The sequence below is a fragment of the Narcine bancroftii genome, chromosome 4 (genome assembly GCF_036971445.1).
Source record: "Narcine bancroftii isolate sNarBan1 chromosome 4, sNarBan1.hap1, whole genome shotgun sequence".
Classification (NCBI taxonomy): Eukaryota; Metazoa; Chordata; class Chondrichthyes; order Torpediniformes; family Narcinidae; genus Narcine; species Narcine bancroftii.
Genome location: NC_091472.1, coordinates 21,476,340 through 21,492,339, shown reverse-complemented (window position 1 = coordinate 21,492,339; position 16,000 = coordinate 21,476,340). Strand labels below are relative to the sequence as shown.

General features: G+C 43.1%; 1 protein-coding gene across 1 annotated transcript in view; it reads left to right on the top strand.

Moving 5' to 3' along the window:
* Positions 1-16,000, top strand: part of crim1 (cysteine rich transmembrane BMP regulator 1 (chordin-like)) — a 287,206-nt gene that overhangs the window by 264,120 nt on the left and 7,086 nt on the right. Inside the window, exons 14-16 of the mRNA XM_069930938.1 lie at positions 7,092-7,286; positions 8,163-8,285; positions 13,183-13,364. Of these exons, the coding sequence (XP_069787039.1) occupies positions 7,092-7,286; positions 8,163-8,285; positions 13,183-13,364 (500 nt within the window). The remainder of the gene's footprint in view (positions 1-7,091; positions 7,287-8,162; positions 8,286-13,182; positions 13,365-16,000) is intronic.

Sequence of the window (16,000 nt, the reverse complement as noted above, 5' to 3'; positions counted from 1 at the left end):
GTGCATCTTGGCGCCTCACAGTTTGGCGGGCAGCAACCTCCTTTGAAGAAGACCGCAGAACCCACCTCACTGACAAAAGGCAAAGGAGGAAAAACCCAACACCCAACCCCAACCAACCAATTTTCCCCTGCAGCCGCTGCAACCGTGTCTGCCTATCCCGCATCAGACTTGTCAGCCACAAACGAGCCTGCAGCTGACGTGGACTTTTACCCCCTCCATAAATCTTCGTCCGCGAAGCCAAGCCAAAGAAAATATATATATATATATATATATATATATAGATGTGTATGTATATATGTGTATACATGAGTGTATCCGTATTTAGAGGAAAATATATAGAGTATAGATAAGAATTAATAAGGGAATGAAAGGGAATAGAGGGAATAAGGAGGGAATTAAAAGAGTGACCTTTGTTATATATGAAAATTGAAATCTTTTCCAAGGGGGGATGGGTGGGGAGGAGTTACGGTCACTGCAAAATCAGTTGATTCTTGCGAGTGAATTCGCAAATCCAAATGGAGAGGGGAGATGTGGTTGCCCTTCAAGGGATAAAGGGCAACTCAGGAGGGGGAGGGGAGAATGGGGTTAAAGAAGTTTTAAGTAGGAAAATAAGGAAAATGTTTGATGTTTTAGAAATGTTGTCTTATAAAGTGTTCAAAACAAGAAAGCAGAAATGGATAAGAAGGAAAGGTGATGATGGAGAAACGGAAAGGGAAGATAAACAAAGTATGAAATGGCTACGTTGAACTATATGACTTTAAATATTAACGGAATACATAACCAAATTAAAAGGAAGAAACTGCTAAATTTACTGAAAAAAGAAAAAAATGGATATAGCATTTGTGCAAGAAACACATTTAACTGAATTGGAGCACAAGAAATTAAAGAGATATTGGGTAGGACATGTAACAGCAGTGTCGTATAATTCAAAAGCAAGAGGAGTAGCTATATTAATCAGTAAAAATATACCAATTAAAATAGAAGAGGAAATAATAGATCCAGCAGGGAGATATGTAATGATAAAATGTCAGATATATTCGGAGTTTTGGAATCTACTCAATGTATATTCACCTAACGAAGAAGATCAAAAGTTTATGCAAGATTTTTTTTTAAGATAGCAGATACGCAAGGGAACATATTAATAGGAGGGGATTTCAACCTTAATTTGGATTCAAATATGGACAAAACTGGGAAAAAAATTAACAGAAAGAACAAAGTAACCAAATTTATAATTAAATCGATGCAAGAAATGCAACTTTTGGATATATGGAGGAAACAACACCCAAAGGAAAAGGAATATACATATTATTCGGGTAGACACAAAACATACTCAAGAATAGACCTATTTCTGTTATCAGCTCGTATGCAAGATAGAGTAAGAAAAACAGAATATAAAGCTAGAATATTATCGGACCATTCACCCTTGATATTGACAATAGAGTTAGAGGACATCCCTCCAAGAATGTATAGATGGAGATTAAACTCCATGCTACTTAAAAGGCAGGATTTTAGAGAATTAATTGAAAGACAAATTAAAATGTACTTTGAAATAAATACAGAATCAGTGAAAGGTAAGTTTATACTATGGGATGCAATGAAAGCATTCATTAGAGGGCAAATAATAAGTTATGTAACCAAGATGAAGAAGGACTACAATCAGGAAACAGAGCAGTTGGAAAGGGAAATAGTAAATATAGAAAAAGAATTAGCAATGAAGGAAGATACAACTAAAAGAAGAGAATTGGCAGATAAAAAAAATAAAATATGAAACACTACAAACATATAAGGTGGAGAAGAATATAATGAAGACAAAACAGAAATATTATGAACTAGGGGAAAAAAACGCATAAAATTCTAGCATGGCAGCTTAAGACAGAACAAGCTAAGAAAATGGTATTGGCATCAAGGAAAAAAGACAAACAAATCACATATAATCCAACGGAGATTAATGAAAACTTTAGAGAATTCTATGAACAATTATACCAAACTGAAAATGAAGGGAAAGAAGGCAAAATAGATGAATTTTTAACTAAAATTGAACTACCAAAATTACAAATAGAGGAACAAAATAAATTAACAGAACCATTTGAAATAGTAGAAATACAAAAGGTAATAAAAAAAACTACCAAATAATAAAACACCAGGAGAGGATGGATTCCCAATAGAATTCTATAAAACATTTAAAGATTTATTAATTCCTCCCCTCCTGGAAGTAATCAACCAGACTGACAAAACACAAAGCTTACCAGATTCATGTAAAACAGCAATAATTACAGTAATACCAAAGCAAGGGAAAGATCCACTCGCACCAGCGTCATATAGACCAATATCATTACTTAACACAGATTATAAGATAATAGCTAAACTATTAGCAAACAGATTAGCAGATTATGTACCTAAAATGGTAAATCTAGACCAAACTGGATTTATTAAAAAAAGACAGACAACAGACAATATTTGTAAATTTATTAACTTAATTCATGCAGTAGAAGGGAGTAAAGCGCCAACAGTAGCAGTTGCTTTAGACGCAGAGAAGGCCTTTGACAGAGTAGAATGGAATTATTTATTCAAAGTATTGCAAAAATTCTGTTTACCAGAGAAGTATATTAATTGGATTAAAGCATTATATAAGGGGCCAATGGCGAAAGTGACAGTAAATGGATATATATCAAAGCAATTTAATTTAAGCAGATCAACAAGGCAGGGATGCCCACTATCACCCTTATTGTTCGCATTAGCTATAGAACCACTAGCAGAATTGATAAGAACAGAAAATAATATAAAAGGGATAAAAATAAAAGATAAGGAATATAAAATCAGTCTATTTGCGGACGATGTTATAGTATACTTAACAGAACCAGAACTATCAATAAAAGAATTATATAAGAAATTGAAGGAATATGGAGAAGTGTCGGGTTACAAGATTAACGTAAATAAAAGTGAAGCAATGCCAATGAATAATGCGGATTTCTCAAAATTTAAGAAGGAATCACCATTCAGATGGCAAATGCAAGCAATAAGATACCTAGGTATACAAATAAATAAAAATCTCGGCCATCTATATAAACTCAATTATTATCCACTAATGAAAAAATTACAGGGCGATTTAGAGCATTGGAAAGATTTACCACTAACACTAATAGGAAAGATAAACTGTATTAAAATGAACATTTTCCCAAGGATACTATACCTATTTCAGGCATTGCCAATACACTTGACAGAGAAATTCTTCAAGGAGTTAAAGAAAATAATAAGGAATTTTTTATGGAAAGGGGGGAAACCGAGGATAGCACTAGATAAATTAACAGAATGGTATAAACAAGGAGGCTTATAATTGCCAAACTTTAAAAATTATTATAGAGCCACCCAATTAAGATACCTATCAGATTTTTATCAAACAAGGGAAAAGCCAGATTGGACTAGATTAGAACTAGATAAAATAGGGGAAAAGATACCTGAACACATATAAATGGGATGAAAAATTGGTACAACATAGGAGTTCTCCAGTATTACATCATCTGCTCAATATTTGGAAGAAGATTCATGTAGAAAGGAATAAAACAAATTACCAATTACCAAAACTAATAATGATGCAAAATCAGTTACTCCCTTTTACAATAGATAATCTTTCCTTTAGAGAATGGGAGAAAAAAGGGATCAAAAGAATAGAAAATTGTTTTTCAGGAAATAAATTACTATCCTTTGAACAAATGAAGGATAAATATAATATAACTCAAGATACAGTGTTGGCATATTACCAATTGAGATCCTACTTGAAGGAAGTAGTCTGAGGTTACCAGAGGGAAGTAACTTTGAATATGTGATTACAGATACAATGACAATCAAAAGATTTATAACAAATATGTATATTAAACTCCAAGAAAAGGAGAATGAGGAAACAAATGGTAAAACTAAACAAAAATGGGAACAAGATTTAAATATAAAGATAAAGAAGGAAACATGGGAGAAGTTATGCTCTGGAACGATGAGAAATACAATAAATACGAGGTTACGTATGATACAATATAACTGGATACACAGGCTATACATTACACCTCAAAAGTTAAATAAATGGGACCCAACAGTATCTGACAGATGTTTTCATTGTAAAAAAAGAAATGGGAACAACAATTCATGCAATCTGGACATGTGAGAAAGTAGAAAAATTTTGGGAAGATCTAAACCAGATATTAAATAAAATTACAGAAAACAATATACCAAAAAACCCAGAGATCATCCTCCTAAGTAACATAAAAAATAAAGAATTTGGACTTGATTTGGATGGTGCACAAAAAAGATTTGTTAAGATAGCTCTAGCCGTAGCAAAAAAATGTATTATGTCAACCTGAAAATTGGAAGATAATTTGAGAATACAACAATGTTATATAGAAATGAATAATTGTATTCCATTAGAAAAAATAACACATAATTTAAGAAATAATATTGAAATATTTGAACAAATATGGGAGCCATACATGAAACACAATAGAGAAAACCTACCGGGGACATCTACCACCTAAATTAATGAAAGGAGAAGGAAATGAAAAGAATTGACTCAGTGGAATTTCTTGTTTATTTTTATTGAGTGACAACATTGTTTGACTGGTTTAATGTGTCTTAGATTTTGTACTTTAAATGAATGGGGGGGAGGTAGGGAGGGTGGGATGGGAGGAGGGAGGGGGGGAGAACACGACACTGTATATATTTGAAAAGGAAAATGTATGTATCTTGGTCAGTGTGGTTTATGGTGTGAAAAATAAAAAAATTTAAAAAAAAAGAGAGGTCTACAAGATTATGGGATGTATAGATAGGATGGTCAGTCAGCGTCTTTTTCTATACCAGAACATCTATACAAGGTGAGGGGAGGAAGGTTTAGGGGAGATTCCTCGAAAATGACAGCGCTGCCACTGGTGCGGACCCGCGAGGAGCGGAGATACAGCGCTCCTCTGTGGTCCACCACCCAGCAGGCTACCGTTAGCTCCACCCTGGCTTTGAACGGCCCGTTAAAGGAGCCGGCAGTAGTTTCATTTAAAAATCCCATGACTGCGGGGACTGCGCTCAAGATGGCGGCGCTTCTGATCAGCAGCGGCCACGAGGGATTGCAGACTCCAGGGAAGTGGAGGACTGGCACAGGGCACCAGAAAATGAGGAGACCGCCCCCCCACCCCCGTCTGAGAAGGAGAGGCAGCGGAGACGACCCATGGTATGGTGAGATTTTCTGTGGCTGAAAGTCCCACGCATGCGCGGGCTGCTGGCGACTCGAGGCGAGGAGCCTGCGGGCTGCTGGAGACTGCTGTCGGGGGACTCGGGCTGGGCTGAGGACTGCTGGAGACTGGCTCGAAGCTGGCGGAAGGGGCACCAGATATGGTAACCACAATGTGAGGGGGCGCTGAAGAGTTGCTGAGCGTGTCGGAGGTTCGGATCTGGAGCTCAGGTTGTCAATGGTTTGGATTGGACTCTATGTGGCTGCAGAAGCGTTGGAGGTGAACCTACGGATACTTGGTGACTCTGAGGGGACTCTCTTTTGCTTCTCTTTCTCTGACTGTAAGAGGCGCTTCAGGCAATTTCTGCCGATTGTGGATTTGCAGCAGGCAAAAGCAATTTTATGTAATAAGACACAGTTTTATTATAATGACAATAAATTGAATCTTGAGTAGTTTACAGAGAGTAGTTGGCGCTTGGAATGGATTGCCATGGTTGGCATGGAGGCTGGTACAATAGGGACATTGAAAAGTAGAGGGTTATGAGTGTGAATAGGGAAGGTTTAGATTGTGTGTAGATTTATATAGGACAGCACAACATCATGGACTATTGGGCCTAAAGGGTGCTGTAATGTTCTATGTTCTAGATTTCCCCCTAATGCTCCTAGGTTTTCTACACCTCTTTACAGAGAAACAATGTATTCATGATTCCCATCCATGTACTTCACAATTTCATATCAGTATATCGGGTTCTCCTCATCAACCTCTGCTCCGAGAAAAACAACTCCAGTCTCTCAGACTCTCCTCATTACTTGTTTTAGTCATTGGTGAGACAGCATTTGGGGAATTGTGTGCAGTTTTGGTCACCTAACTAGAGGAAAGCTAGCAACAAGTAGAAAGAGGGCAGAGCAGATTGACGAGGATGTTGCGAGAACTTGAGGAGCTGAGTTACATGGAAAAATTAGGCAGGTTAGGACTTTATTCCCTGGAGCGTAAGAGAATGAGGGGAGATTTGGTAGGTTTATCTGTGAGGGGTATATAGTCAGAGAAAATGCATGCAGGGTTTTTCCATTGAGATTGGGTGAGACAAGAACGAGAGGATGTGAGTGAAGGGTGAAAGTTGAAATGTTTAAAGGGGACATCAGGGGGAACGTCTTCATGCAGAGAGTGGTGCGAGTGTCGAACTAGCCGCCAGCTTGTGAATGGAGGTTGTCCCTTGTGGTCTCTGGTTCTTGTCGCTTTAGTGACCTGGATTTCCTCTCTAGGTAAGCAGCAAGCAAAGTGGTCCACGCAGCGGGACAACTAGGAGAGCTACGACCTCAGGATTACGGGCAAACCGAGTTCAGTCCCGACCTTAGGTGCTGTCGGTGTGTGTTTCTCCCTGTGACTGCCTGGGCTTTCTCCGTGACTGCCTGGGCTTCCCCCAGGTGCTCCTGTTTCCTTCCATATGCCTTCAGCGTGCGGGTTGGTAGGTTCATTGGTCACTGAAAGTCGCCCCCGTGTGAGTGTGTGGGTGTGGATGAGTGGTCTGTCTGGGGGAGAGTTGGTAAGAATGAATAGAGAGTTGGTGGGAAGATAGGTGCCGATGTGAGCACTTTATGGTTAAAGGAGATATTTTAATTAGCTCTTCAGTCCTTAATATTCTCCAGTGGGATGCAGGTATCGATTTTAAGGCCAGCGTCATTTGCCCGTCCCTGAATCTGTCAGTGGCTCTGTTCTCCATCAGCAAGTTGGCAAGAAGCAAAGAAGCAGCTGCTGTTTGTTTTGTTAAGAATTCAGCTTCAAGCTGATGGACAGGACTGAACGAAGGGCAGCCCCTCTGCAGGAAGGAGAGATGAACCGTCTAACGTGTCCCCATCTTGTTTCCCCATCTTCCCCTCTCTGCTGTAGAGGAGACCATTCCGAGCAAGGTGGTGTGTCACTTCAATGAGAAGACCTACGCAGATGAGGAGCGATGGGACATCGACAGCTGCACCCACTGTTACTGCCTCCAGGGCCAGACCCTGTGCTCAACGGTCAGCTGCCCACCTCTCCCTTGCCTGGAGCCTGTCTACATGGAGGGAAGCTGCTGTCCTGTGTGTCCAGGTAAGACATACTCTGGAGACTGCACCTCCCCCTTCCCCATCTTCCATCTTCATTCATCTCCAAAGCCCACAGGGCCCACAGAGAGTTAATCAGGCACACAAAGTTAGCAAGTACAAGGGCTGGTGGGAAAGAACTAGAGGGCATGGACGGTGAGCTGTTTAAAGGGAACATTAGGGAGAACTTTTTCACGCAGAGAGCAATGAGAATATGGATCGAGCTGCCAGCTGACGTGGTGAATGCAGACTTGATTTTGACATTTCAGGAAAATTTTGGACAGGTACATGGATTGGAGAGTTATGGTCCACGTCCAGGTCATTGGGATAATTGTTCAGCATGGACTATAAGGGCCGAAGGGTCTGTTACTGTGCTATAGTGCTCTATGGTTCTAACAGGCAGGTGGAGCAAGTCCACCGGAACCACAAGGAGTTAATCAAACACAAAGTTAGCAGGCAGGTGCAGGGAGTAGTCAAGTGGTCATGTGGTCTTTAGAAATCAAGGATACATGCATGAGGAGGGAGTCTTTTAGAAATTCTCTGAGTTAAATCTTGGGAAGAGAGAGTTATCCTATCACAAATAACCAAGGAGTGTTAGATTTGTGTTCTATGGAGTTTGGAAGAATAAGCGGTGATTTGATTGAAATATGTAAGGTCTAAAAATGGTCTAAAAATGATTCCCTCCACTCGTGAGGGAATCTCAAACAATGGGCCTTGCTGTAATCTATGTTCATGAAGTCCTTGAGATTCCCGGTGTGCACTGTCCGTTCTGCCTGATTGTTCCAGGGCAGCATCGATTTGTTCCATGTGGCATTCCTGGCGGACCTAACCTCGGAGGGACTCTTTCCCAGATCTCTCACTGTTCTCTCCCTTCTCCCTGCAGACTTGCCAGAGCCAACCAACGTTCCCATTGAAAAGTTCGACCAGAGAGGAGAGATTGAGGTGGAGGCACCTTTCTGGCCGACTCCCAGCGGGAATGAGATCCCTGCTCACCTCCGGGATGATGGTGAGTGAAGTGGGGCTTTCTTCCCCACACACAGGCTTCCATCTAACCTGTGGGATTAATGATGCAATGACTCGTCAATGCAGCCTTGGGTTTTCCAAGGTCTGAAGTCTTGCCTCTAAATGGCAGGGCACACTCCATGGGCTGAATACCCTATTTCTCTTCCTACGTCTTACGAATCATAGTGTTGTAGCTTTAACTTCCAGTCCAGCGACCTAGGCATGACATTCTGGGCTGAACGCTGGCACCCTCACCCCACCACATCCCACGGCAATGCTGCCCCATGCCGGAGCCGCTGTCCTTCAGCTGAAGCCCCAATCTGAGGTCGCGCATGTCCCCTCTCGAAGAAGTGAACGGTGCATTGTTTTTGAGGAAGAGCAGGAGAATTACCGCATGCAAGATGGCTGGTGTATACGACGGACCGCAGAATTTCCATTTAAAATCTAGTTTTTGAGCTATACTCACTGTGGAGCAGCTCCCCAGGTCTGGAACCTGCAGCTGAGAGCTTACTGCCCCAATAGTCCTGGTAATTTCTGTGCTATTTTAGTGTTCTGCCACAGTACTAGATCAATTCTTTTCAATAAAACGACTACACCATTCATGAAGGAGTGAAAATTTTGCAAGGAACTTTGACTTTAAAAATTTAACTGATTTATTGTGATTGGCGAGAAAACAGAGCACACCCTGGGACCCTGGCTAATTGTTTACTGGTCGTCAGCTGTTGCAAATAGCAACTGATGCACGCTGTTTGCTTCCTTTGCTGTGCTTTTATTTTAAGGTATGTTGGAGAGGTTTAGACAGTAATACATTTCTATTGTTTTAATATAACATTACTATTAATCCAGCTTCCCAAATGTGTTTCAGTAGAAAACTATTTAGTGGTAAGACTGCAGGAATTATGGTAGTGACTTTTGCTGTTCTCTATCGCCATGTGGACACTAAACCACACGATGTTATGGTTCGGATTTTATACTTGATGAGCCCCTGGATTTGGGGTGACATTTTTATATGCCGACCTGTACAGTATTATCTGCCAAGCTGCCTCACAGTTGGAGGATGATCGTGTTGCTGCAGGGGCTGGACTCTTGAATGAACAAATGGAAGTTAGAATGACTCAGCCAGTCAGGCAGTGCTCGTGGAGAGAGAAATCACAGCCCATCGCTGCTTGTACCTACTGAACAGAGCTGTGTGGTGTTCCGTGCCATCCACCTTCACTGCGTACAAGGTGTGTGGCTGATCGCACACAATGCTGGAGAAACTCAGCAGGTCGCACAGCATCCAGAAGTAGTAATGGGTGGCCAATATTTCAGGCCTGATATCCAATTCTTTTACTTCCAGTTGCTGCGTGACCTGCTGAGTTTCTCCAGTGCGTTGGTGCGTTGCACTCAACCCCAGCATCTACAGACTCTCTAACTGCGTCAGGCATGACATGTCCATTGGCCACAGCCGGTTACTGCTATTTATAGATCATTCTTTAATTTTGACATATATACACCACAATAACAGGCCATTTCGGCCCACGAGTCAATGCTGCCCAATTTACACTCACCTGAAAGGTGAGAGGAAATCGCAGCCCCCGGGGGAAAACCCCCGCAGACACAGGGAGAGCCTACAGAATCCTTAGAGACAGCGCGGGATTTGAATCCTAGTCCCAATCGCTACACTCTAAAGACATTGCGCTAACTGCTACACCAACCGGGCCACCCCTTTGTCACTATTTTTTTTAACCTCTCCTTCCAGCTGTTGATTCATGTTGGAGGATTATGAGAATTAGTTTATTCTCATACACATTGTACAATGTACATATGCCTCAAAATTCTCACTTGCTGCAGCCGAACAGGGTACTTGGTACAAGATGCCAGATAAGTGTATTTTCCGGTTGCTTGAGATTGGGGTTCCGTGATTGCCGAACTAATAGCAAGGCGCGTGAATTTTAAACTTCTGTCCTTAATAAATTTAATATTTTTAATTTAATATTTTAATAAATGTTAGACCTACATCACAGTCAGAGGCCATTTCGCCCCATGAGGCCGTGCCACCCAATTGACCTACCATCCCAGCCCGGTAAGTTTTTTTGGAACGGGGGAAGAAAACCGGAGCACCTGGAGGAAATCCACACAGACGCGGGGAGAATGTAGGAATTCCTCACAGACAATGTGGAATTTGAACCCTGGTCCAGATCGTTGGCGCTGTAATAGCATTGGGCTTACCGCTATGCCAAACCATGTCGCCTAAATACCTATTTATTTTCTGCAGTTTTTTTGCCACTTGCTTGAGGCTGCCTGTTGCTTGGTAAAACATGGGGTGGCAGGGTTAGAGCTCCAGAAACCATCGGATGGCAAAGAGTCAGAGGTTGTGACAAAAGGGAAAAGTAATTGGCCAGGAATTTATAAGATATCCATGATATTTTGGAAATTATTCCTCTGCACTTGCTCTACTCCTCCCCACCAATCAGAGACCTTCCAGCAATCCACTAGCCTCCTGGACTTCCAAGTAATGCATTTGGTGTTTCTTTTTGTTGCAATTTATTTCAACAACAACATGACAAAAATCAAACTATACACAGAACCTCATCTAAATAAATTACTTACATTAAGGAAATAGAAAAACAATTGTGATAAGCAGTAAATGAATACCACCCTCTGGTTCATATACTTTACATTAAAATCCCATTATTCTTATTTACAATGCACTCGATCCCTTGGAACTCAGCCACCTCCCCCCCAGATACCACGTTCTCCCACTCTAACATGGGCCTAGGCGTAACCTCGAAAGAGGGGCAGGCATTCGGTTCTCTCTGAACCCTTGACTGCCCGCCTCCTTGAACCTTGAATGGCCAGTTTGGTCAGGCCTAGCGACAACCCTGCAAGGAGATCCTCTGAGCAGGCATTTGGTGTTCACACATTGTAGCCTCCTGAATAACCAAGAACAGAATACATCCATTGAGTCCACCAGGGGTTACCTTGAGCTTCCAGTTGCCCTGTCACTCCTCCTCAACCCCTCTGTGTCTTCAGCTTCCAATAGGGCTCCTTTGAAGTTTATCACTAACCAACCAGACACACTGCTCCTCCTGGCACTCGATATCGAGCTCAAAGCTTGCCATTTCAGATGGAAGATCGTTGAGTTGTGACATTAGCTCACTTTTTCCCCCTGCAGATGCTGCCTGGCCCACAGAGTATTTCCAGAGTTGTCCTTTATTTCTAATAACTGTGCTGCTCTGTGTCTCACAGGTCCAGCAATATTTTTTTTCTCTCTATCTGTTAACACATCCTCTTCAGGTCATTCTCTCACATTCAGAGCCAGCGCCACCCATGTCATCTCGATTCCCGTTCTCCACCCAATCGGAGAAACCCCCTTTCGCCAAGTAGCACTAACTTCTACTGTGATGAAATGCTTCAAGAGGTTGGTCATGGCCAGATTTAACATAGGTACCTAAGCAAAGATCTGGACCACTGCAATTGGCCTATCACAGCAGATGCAATATTTCTGGCTCTCCACTCAGCTCTGGATCACCTCAAAAACAGCAACTCGTACATACTTCATCAACTACAGCTCAGCCTTCGACACATTATTCCCTCAGTGCTAGTCAAGAAGCTTTAAAATCTGGGCCTCTGCACCCCCACCCCCCCCCCCCCGCCCCGCCGCAACGAGATCCTTGACTTCCTCATTTATAAGACCACAGTCAGTACGAATTGGAAACAAAGTCTCTTCCTCACTGATCATCAACACTGCTCTACTCGTTATACACCCATGATTGTTTGGCCAGGCACAATTTCAATGCTAGCTACAAATTTGCAGATGACAGCACGGTTGTTGGCAAAATCCCAAACGACAGGAGGGAGATAGATCAGCTTGTTGAGTGGTGTCATGCCAACAATTTTGCGCTCAACATTAGCAAAACCAAGGAGATGATTGTGGACTTCAGGAGAAAATCAGGGGAACATGGCCCAGTCCTCATCAAGGGCTCAGTAGTGGAGAGGGTCAAGAACTTCAAATTCCTGGGCGTCAACATCTCGGAAGATCTGTTCCAAAGCCTCCATGTCAATACAATCGCAAAGAAGGCTCGGCAGTGGCTGCACTTTGCGACGTGCTTCAGGAGATTCACTATGTCACCGCAGACGGTCGTAAACTGCTACAGGTGTACTGTGGAGAGCATTCTGGCTGGTTGCATCACTGCCTGGAACGGAGGCACCAACTCTCAGGACAAGAATAAACTCCAGAGGGTTGTTAACTCGGCCTGCGACATCACAGACACCAGACCTCACTCCATCGAGGACATCAAATGAGGCAGTGTCTTAAGAAAGCAGCCTCTATCCTCAATGACCCCCCCCCCGCCCCCCCCCACCCCCACCACTCAGGCCATGCTCTCTTCACTCTGCTACCTCCGGGAAAAAAGTGCAGGAGTCCAAAAACAAGCACTCAGTAGCACAAGAACAGTTTCTTCCCCTCTGTCATCAAATTCCTGAATAATCAATGAACCAAAGACATTGCCTTACTTTTTGTGCATTATTTTGTTTATTTGCTGTTGTAACAGTGGTCTATATGATTGTTTGCCCTATGACGCTGCCACAAAATACCAAATTTGTCATGACTTGTTCATGACAATAAAGTCTCATTCTGATTCTACCCCTCCTCCTTCTCTGAAGCATTAAATCTGTGTCCCTTTCCACACCTTCTGTCCGTCCTGCTGAGTGTTTTTGCTTAATGGAGCTCCTCCACCTTCGTGACGTGTTCCTCCAGAAACTCAACATGAGCTTTGAGGTGGTTGTGCAGGTGCAGGACCTCTTGTTCGTCATTAACTGCCATCTGATTGGTTTCTCTTCCCTCCATACCCTTGTGCAACCTGTCATAATAACAAGGCTTTTTTTTCCTCTCCCTCTTTCCACTCCCCCCCCTGCAGAGAATCTCCGTGTGAATGCGATAGGTGGAGACTACCCCCGATACAACGAAGACTCTGCCATGCACTCAGTGGCGTGGGTAGCAGTACCTGTTATAATTGCCCTCATCCTTGTCATTACCCTGCTGCTGGTCAACCAGAAGAAGCAATGGATTCCGGTGCCCTGCTACAGAGCTCCTACAAAGGTGCAGCATCCTTAACAAGTTCCTTACCCCGAGTTCATGATTGAGACAAAGCACTGTCGCACCTCTGCTCAACGGGCAATGGGATTTCCCTGAAATAATGTGCGCCTCTTTGATGGAACAGCGGGCACTCATTGTCACACTTGAAGGGTCAGAAGACTGAATTAGACCCAGACCCTTTAGCCCCACATTGCCATTCTGCACTAGTCCCATTCACCCCACGTCCTTCTAAACCCATCCTGTCCATGTATCCGTCCAAGTGTTCTTGGAATATTGAAATCATGCCCGCTTCAACAGTTTCCTCTGGCAGCTCCTACTCAATACAGACTACCCTCTGAGTGAGAAAAGGCTCCTCCTCCAGTCTCTCTTAAATCTCTCCCCTTAAACTCATGCCCTCTAGTGCATCTCCCCCTATGAGCAATCTCTTTTTCCATTGATTTTATGTCACCCAACACTCAAAGGAGGAAAGACCTAGTATCTCCTAAAATCCACAGCCACCCAGCCCTGGTAACATCTTGTGAATCCTTTCTCCGCCCTTTCCAGCTAAATATCTTTCCTCTAACCAGTTTACAGCACAGAAACAGGCCCCATCGGTCTTTGTAGCCCACACCGATCTACGTGAAACTCCACTAGATCCACCTTACCCACTCCCGTTCCCATAACCCTCCAACCCCCCTCACATCCATGTACCTATCCAGCCTCCTCTTAAATGACAGAAATAACCCTGCCACAACCACCTCCGGAAGATCATTCCACTCAGCCACCACTCTCTGAGTGAAGAAGCATCCTCTTATATTACTCCTAAAGTTTGGCCCCTAACCCTTAACCTATGACCCCTTGTACCAATCTCCCCTGCCCTACCTGAGGGATGAATATGTTGGTCTCTCTGCAGATGCTCCATACTTTCTGTCTCCCATTCCTCACTACACTGTAAAACAGCATTACGAATTACTCATTCTCATGCTGTGAAATGGTCTGACACACTAGGGTTGTAAGGGAAGTTTTTGGAATATCGGCTTCATAAATCAAAGAATTGAGCATAGAAGTTGGGATGTTATGTTAAAGTTGTATAAGACAATGGTGAGGCCAAATTTAGAGTATTGGTGACGTTTTGGTCTCCTAACGACAGGAGAGATATCAATAAGATAAAAACAGTGCAGCAAAGATTTATTAACCTGTTGTCCAGACTTCAGGAACTGAGTTACAGGGAAAGGTTAAACAGGTTAGGACTTTATTCCCTGGAGCATAGAAGAATGAGGGGAGATTTGGTAGAGGTATTTAAAATTATGAGGGGGATAGATGGAGTAAATATAGACAGGCTTTTTTCCACTGAGGGTAGGTGAGATACAAACCAGAGGACATGGGTCAAGGGTGAAAGGGAAAAGTTTAGGGGGAACATGAGGGGGAACTTCTTTACACAGATGGTGGTGGGGTGTGCAACGAGATGCCAGCTGAGGTGGTGAATGCGGATTCACTTTTAACATTTAGAAGAATTTGGACAGGTACGTGGATGGGCGAGGTATGGAGGGCTATGGACTGGATGCAGATCAGTGGGTCGAGGCAGAAGAATAGTTGGGTACAGACTAGAAGGGCCAAAGGGGCCTGTTTTTAAGCTACTAATGTCAGAAATAAAATATAATAGATTCAGGATTCCTTTATTGTCATGTGATAAAGCAGGTGTAATATTAGGCAAAATATGCTTGAGTCTGCCATATGATAGACAGAATTACCATCAGCAGAAATTGCCCTTTATAGCCAGAGAAAGAGAGTCCTCCCAGAGACAGAGTGTCCGTGGATTCACCTCCAGTGTTCCTGCAACCTCCACAATTACACAGACTTCAGTCCAAACCATCGGCAATCTGAGTTCCATATCCAAGAATCCAACACAATCAGGAAGCCTGGATACCTCCCTTCAGCCAGTGTCCAGCAGTCCTTTGACTGTAGTCACCGACAGCCGGCCAACTGTGTGTTCTTTAGCCACTGAGCCCCTCACTGTTGTGGCCAGGGGGGAAGATTGACTGATCTCTTGTCTGCCCTACTATTCAATATGATCACAGCCAATCTACTCGAGCCTTGTCTCTTCAATGGCATCAGATTCCCCCCCCCCCATTCCCTGGTCTTTCAGAATTAATCTGTTTCCCATTCACCCACTGATCAGGCCTCCACAACCTGTTGCGGTAGAGAATTCCAGAGATTTACCACCTTCTCATTGCACCTCATTTTTAAATGACCACCACCAAAATTTTAACTCTCTCCATGTTCAAGATTCACTATCTTGGCATAATCTTGAATACATCTAGAAACAACCTGTTACATCCCCTGAGTATCTTGTATATTACAGGAAGATCTTCTCTTTTTAGAGAGGCAGCACTGTAGCAGGCCCATCCGGCCCCTCGAGCCCATGCCGCCCAATTGACCTACAAACCCCACATGTTTTTTGGAGAGTGAGAGGAAACCGGACTACCCGTCGGAAACCCACACAGGTCACGGGGAGAACATACAAACTTAGAGACGGCACCGGATTCGAACCTTGGTCGCTGGCACTGTAATCGTGTGCTAACCGTGCCACCAGTTTCCAAAAGTATCAATTCTGTTTCATCAGCTGCTGAAACAACTCACTGACTCCAGGAATTAGCCCA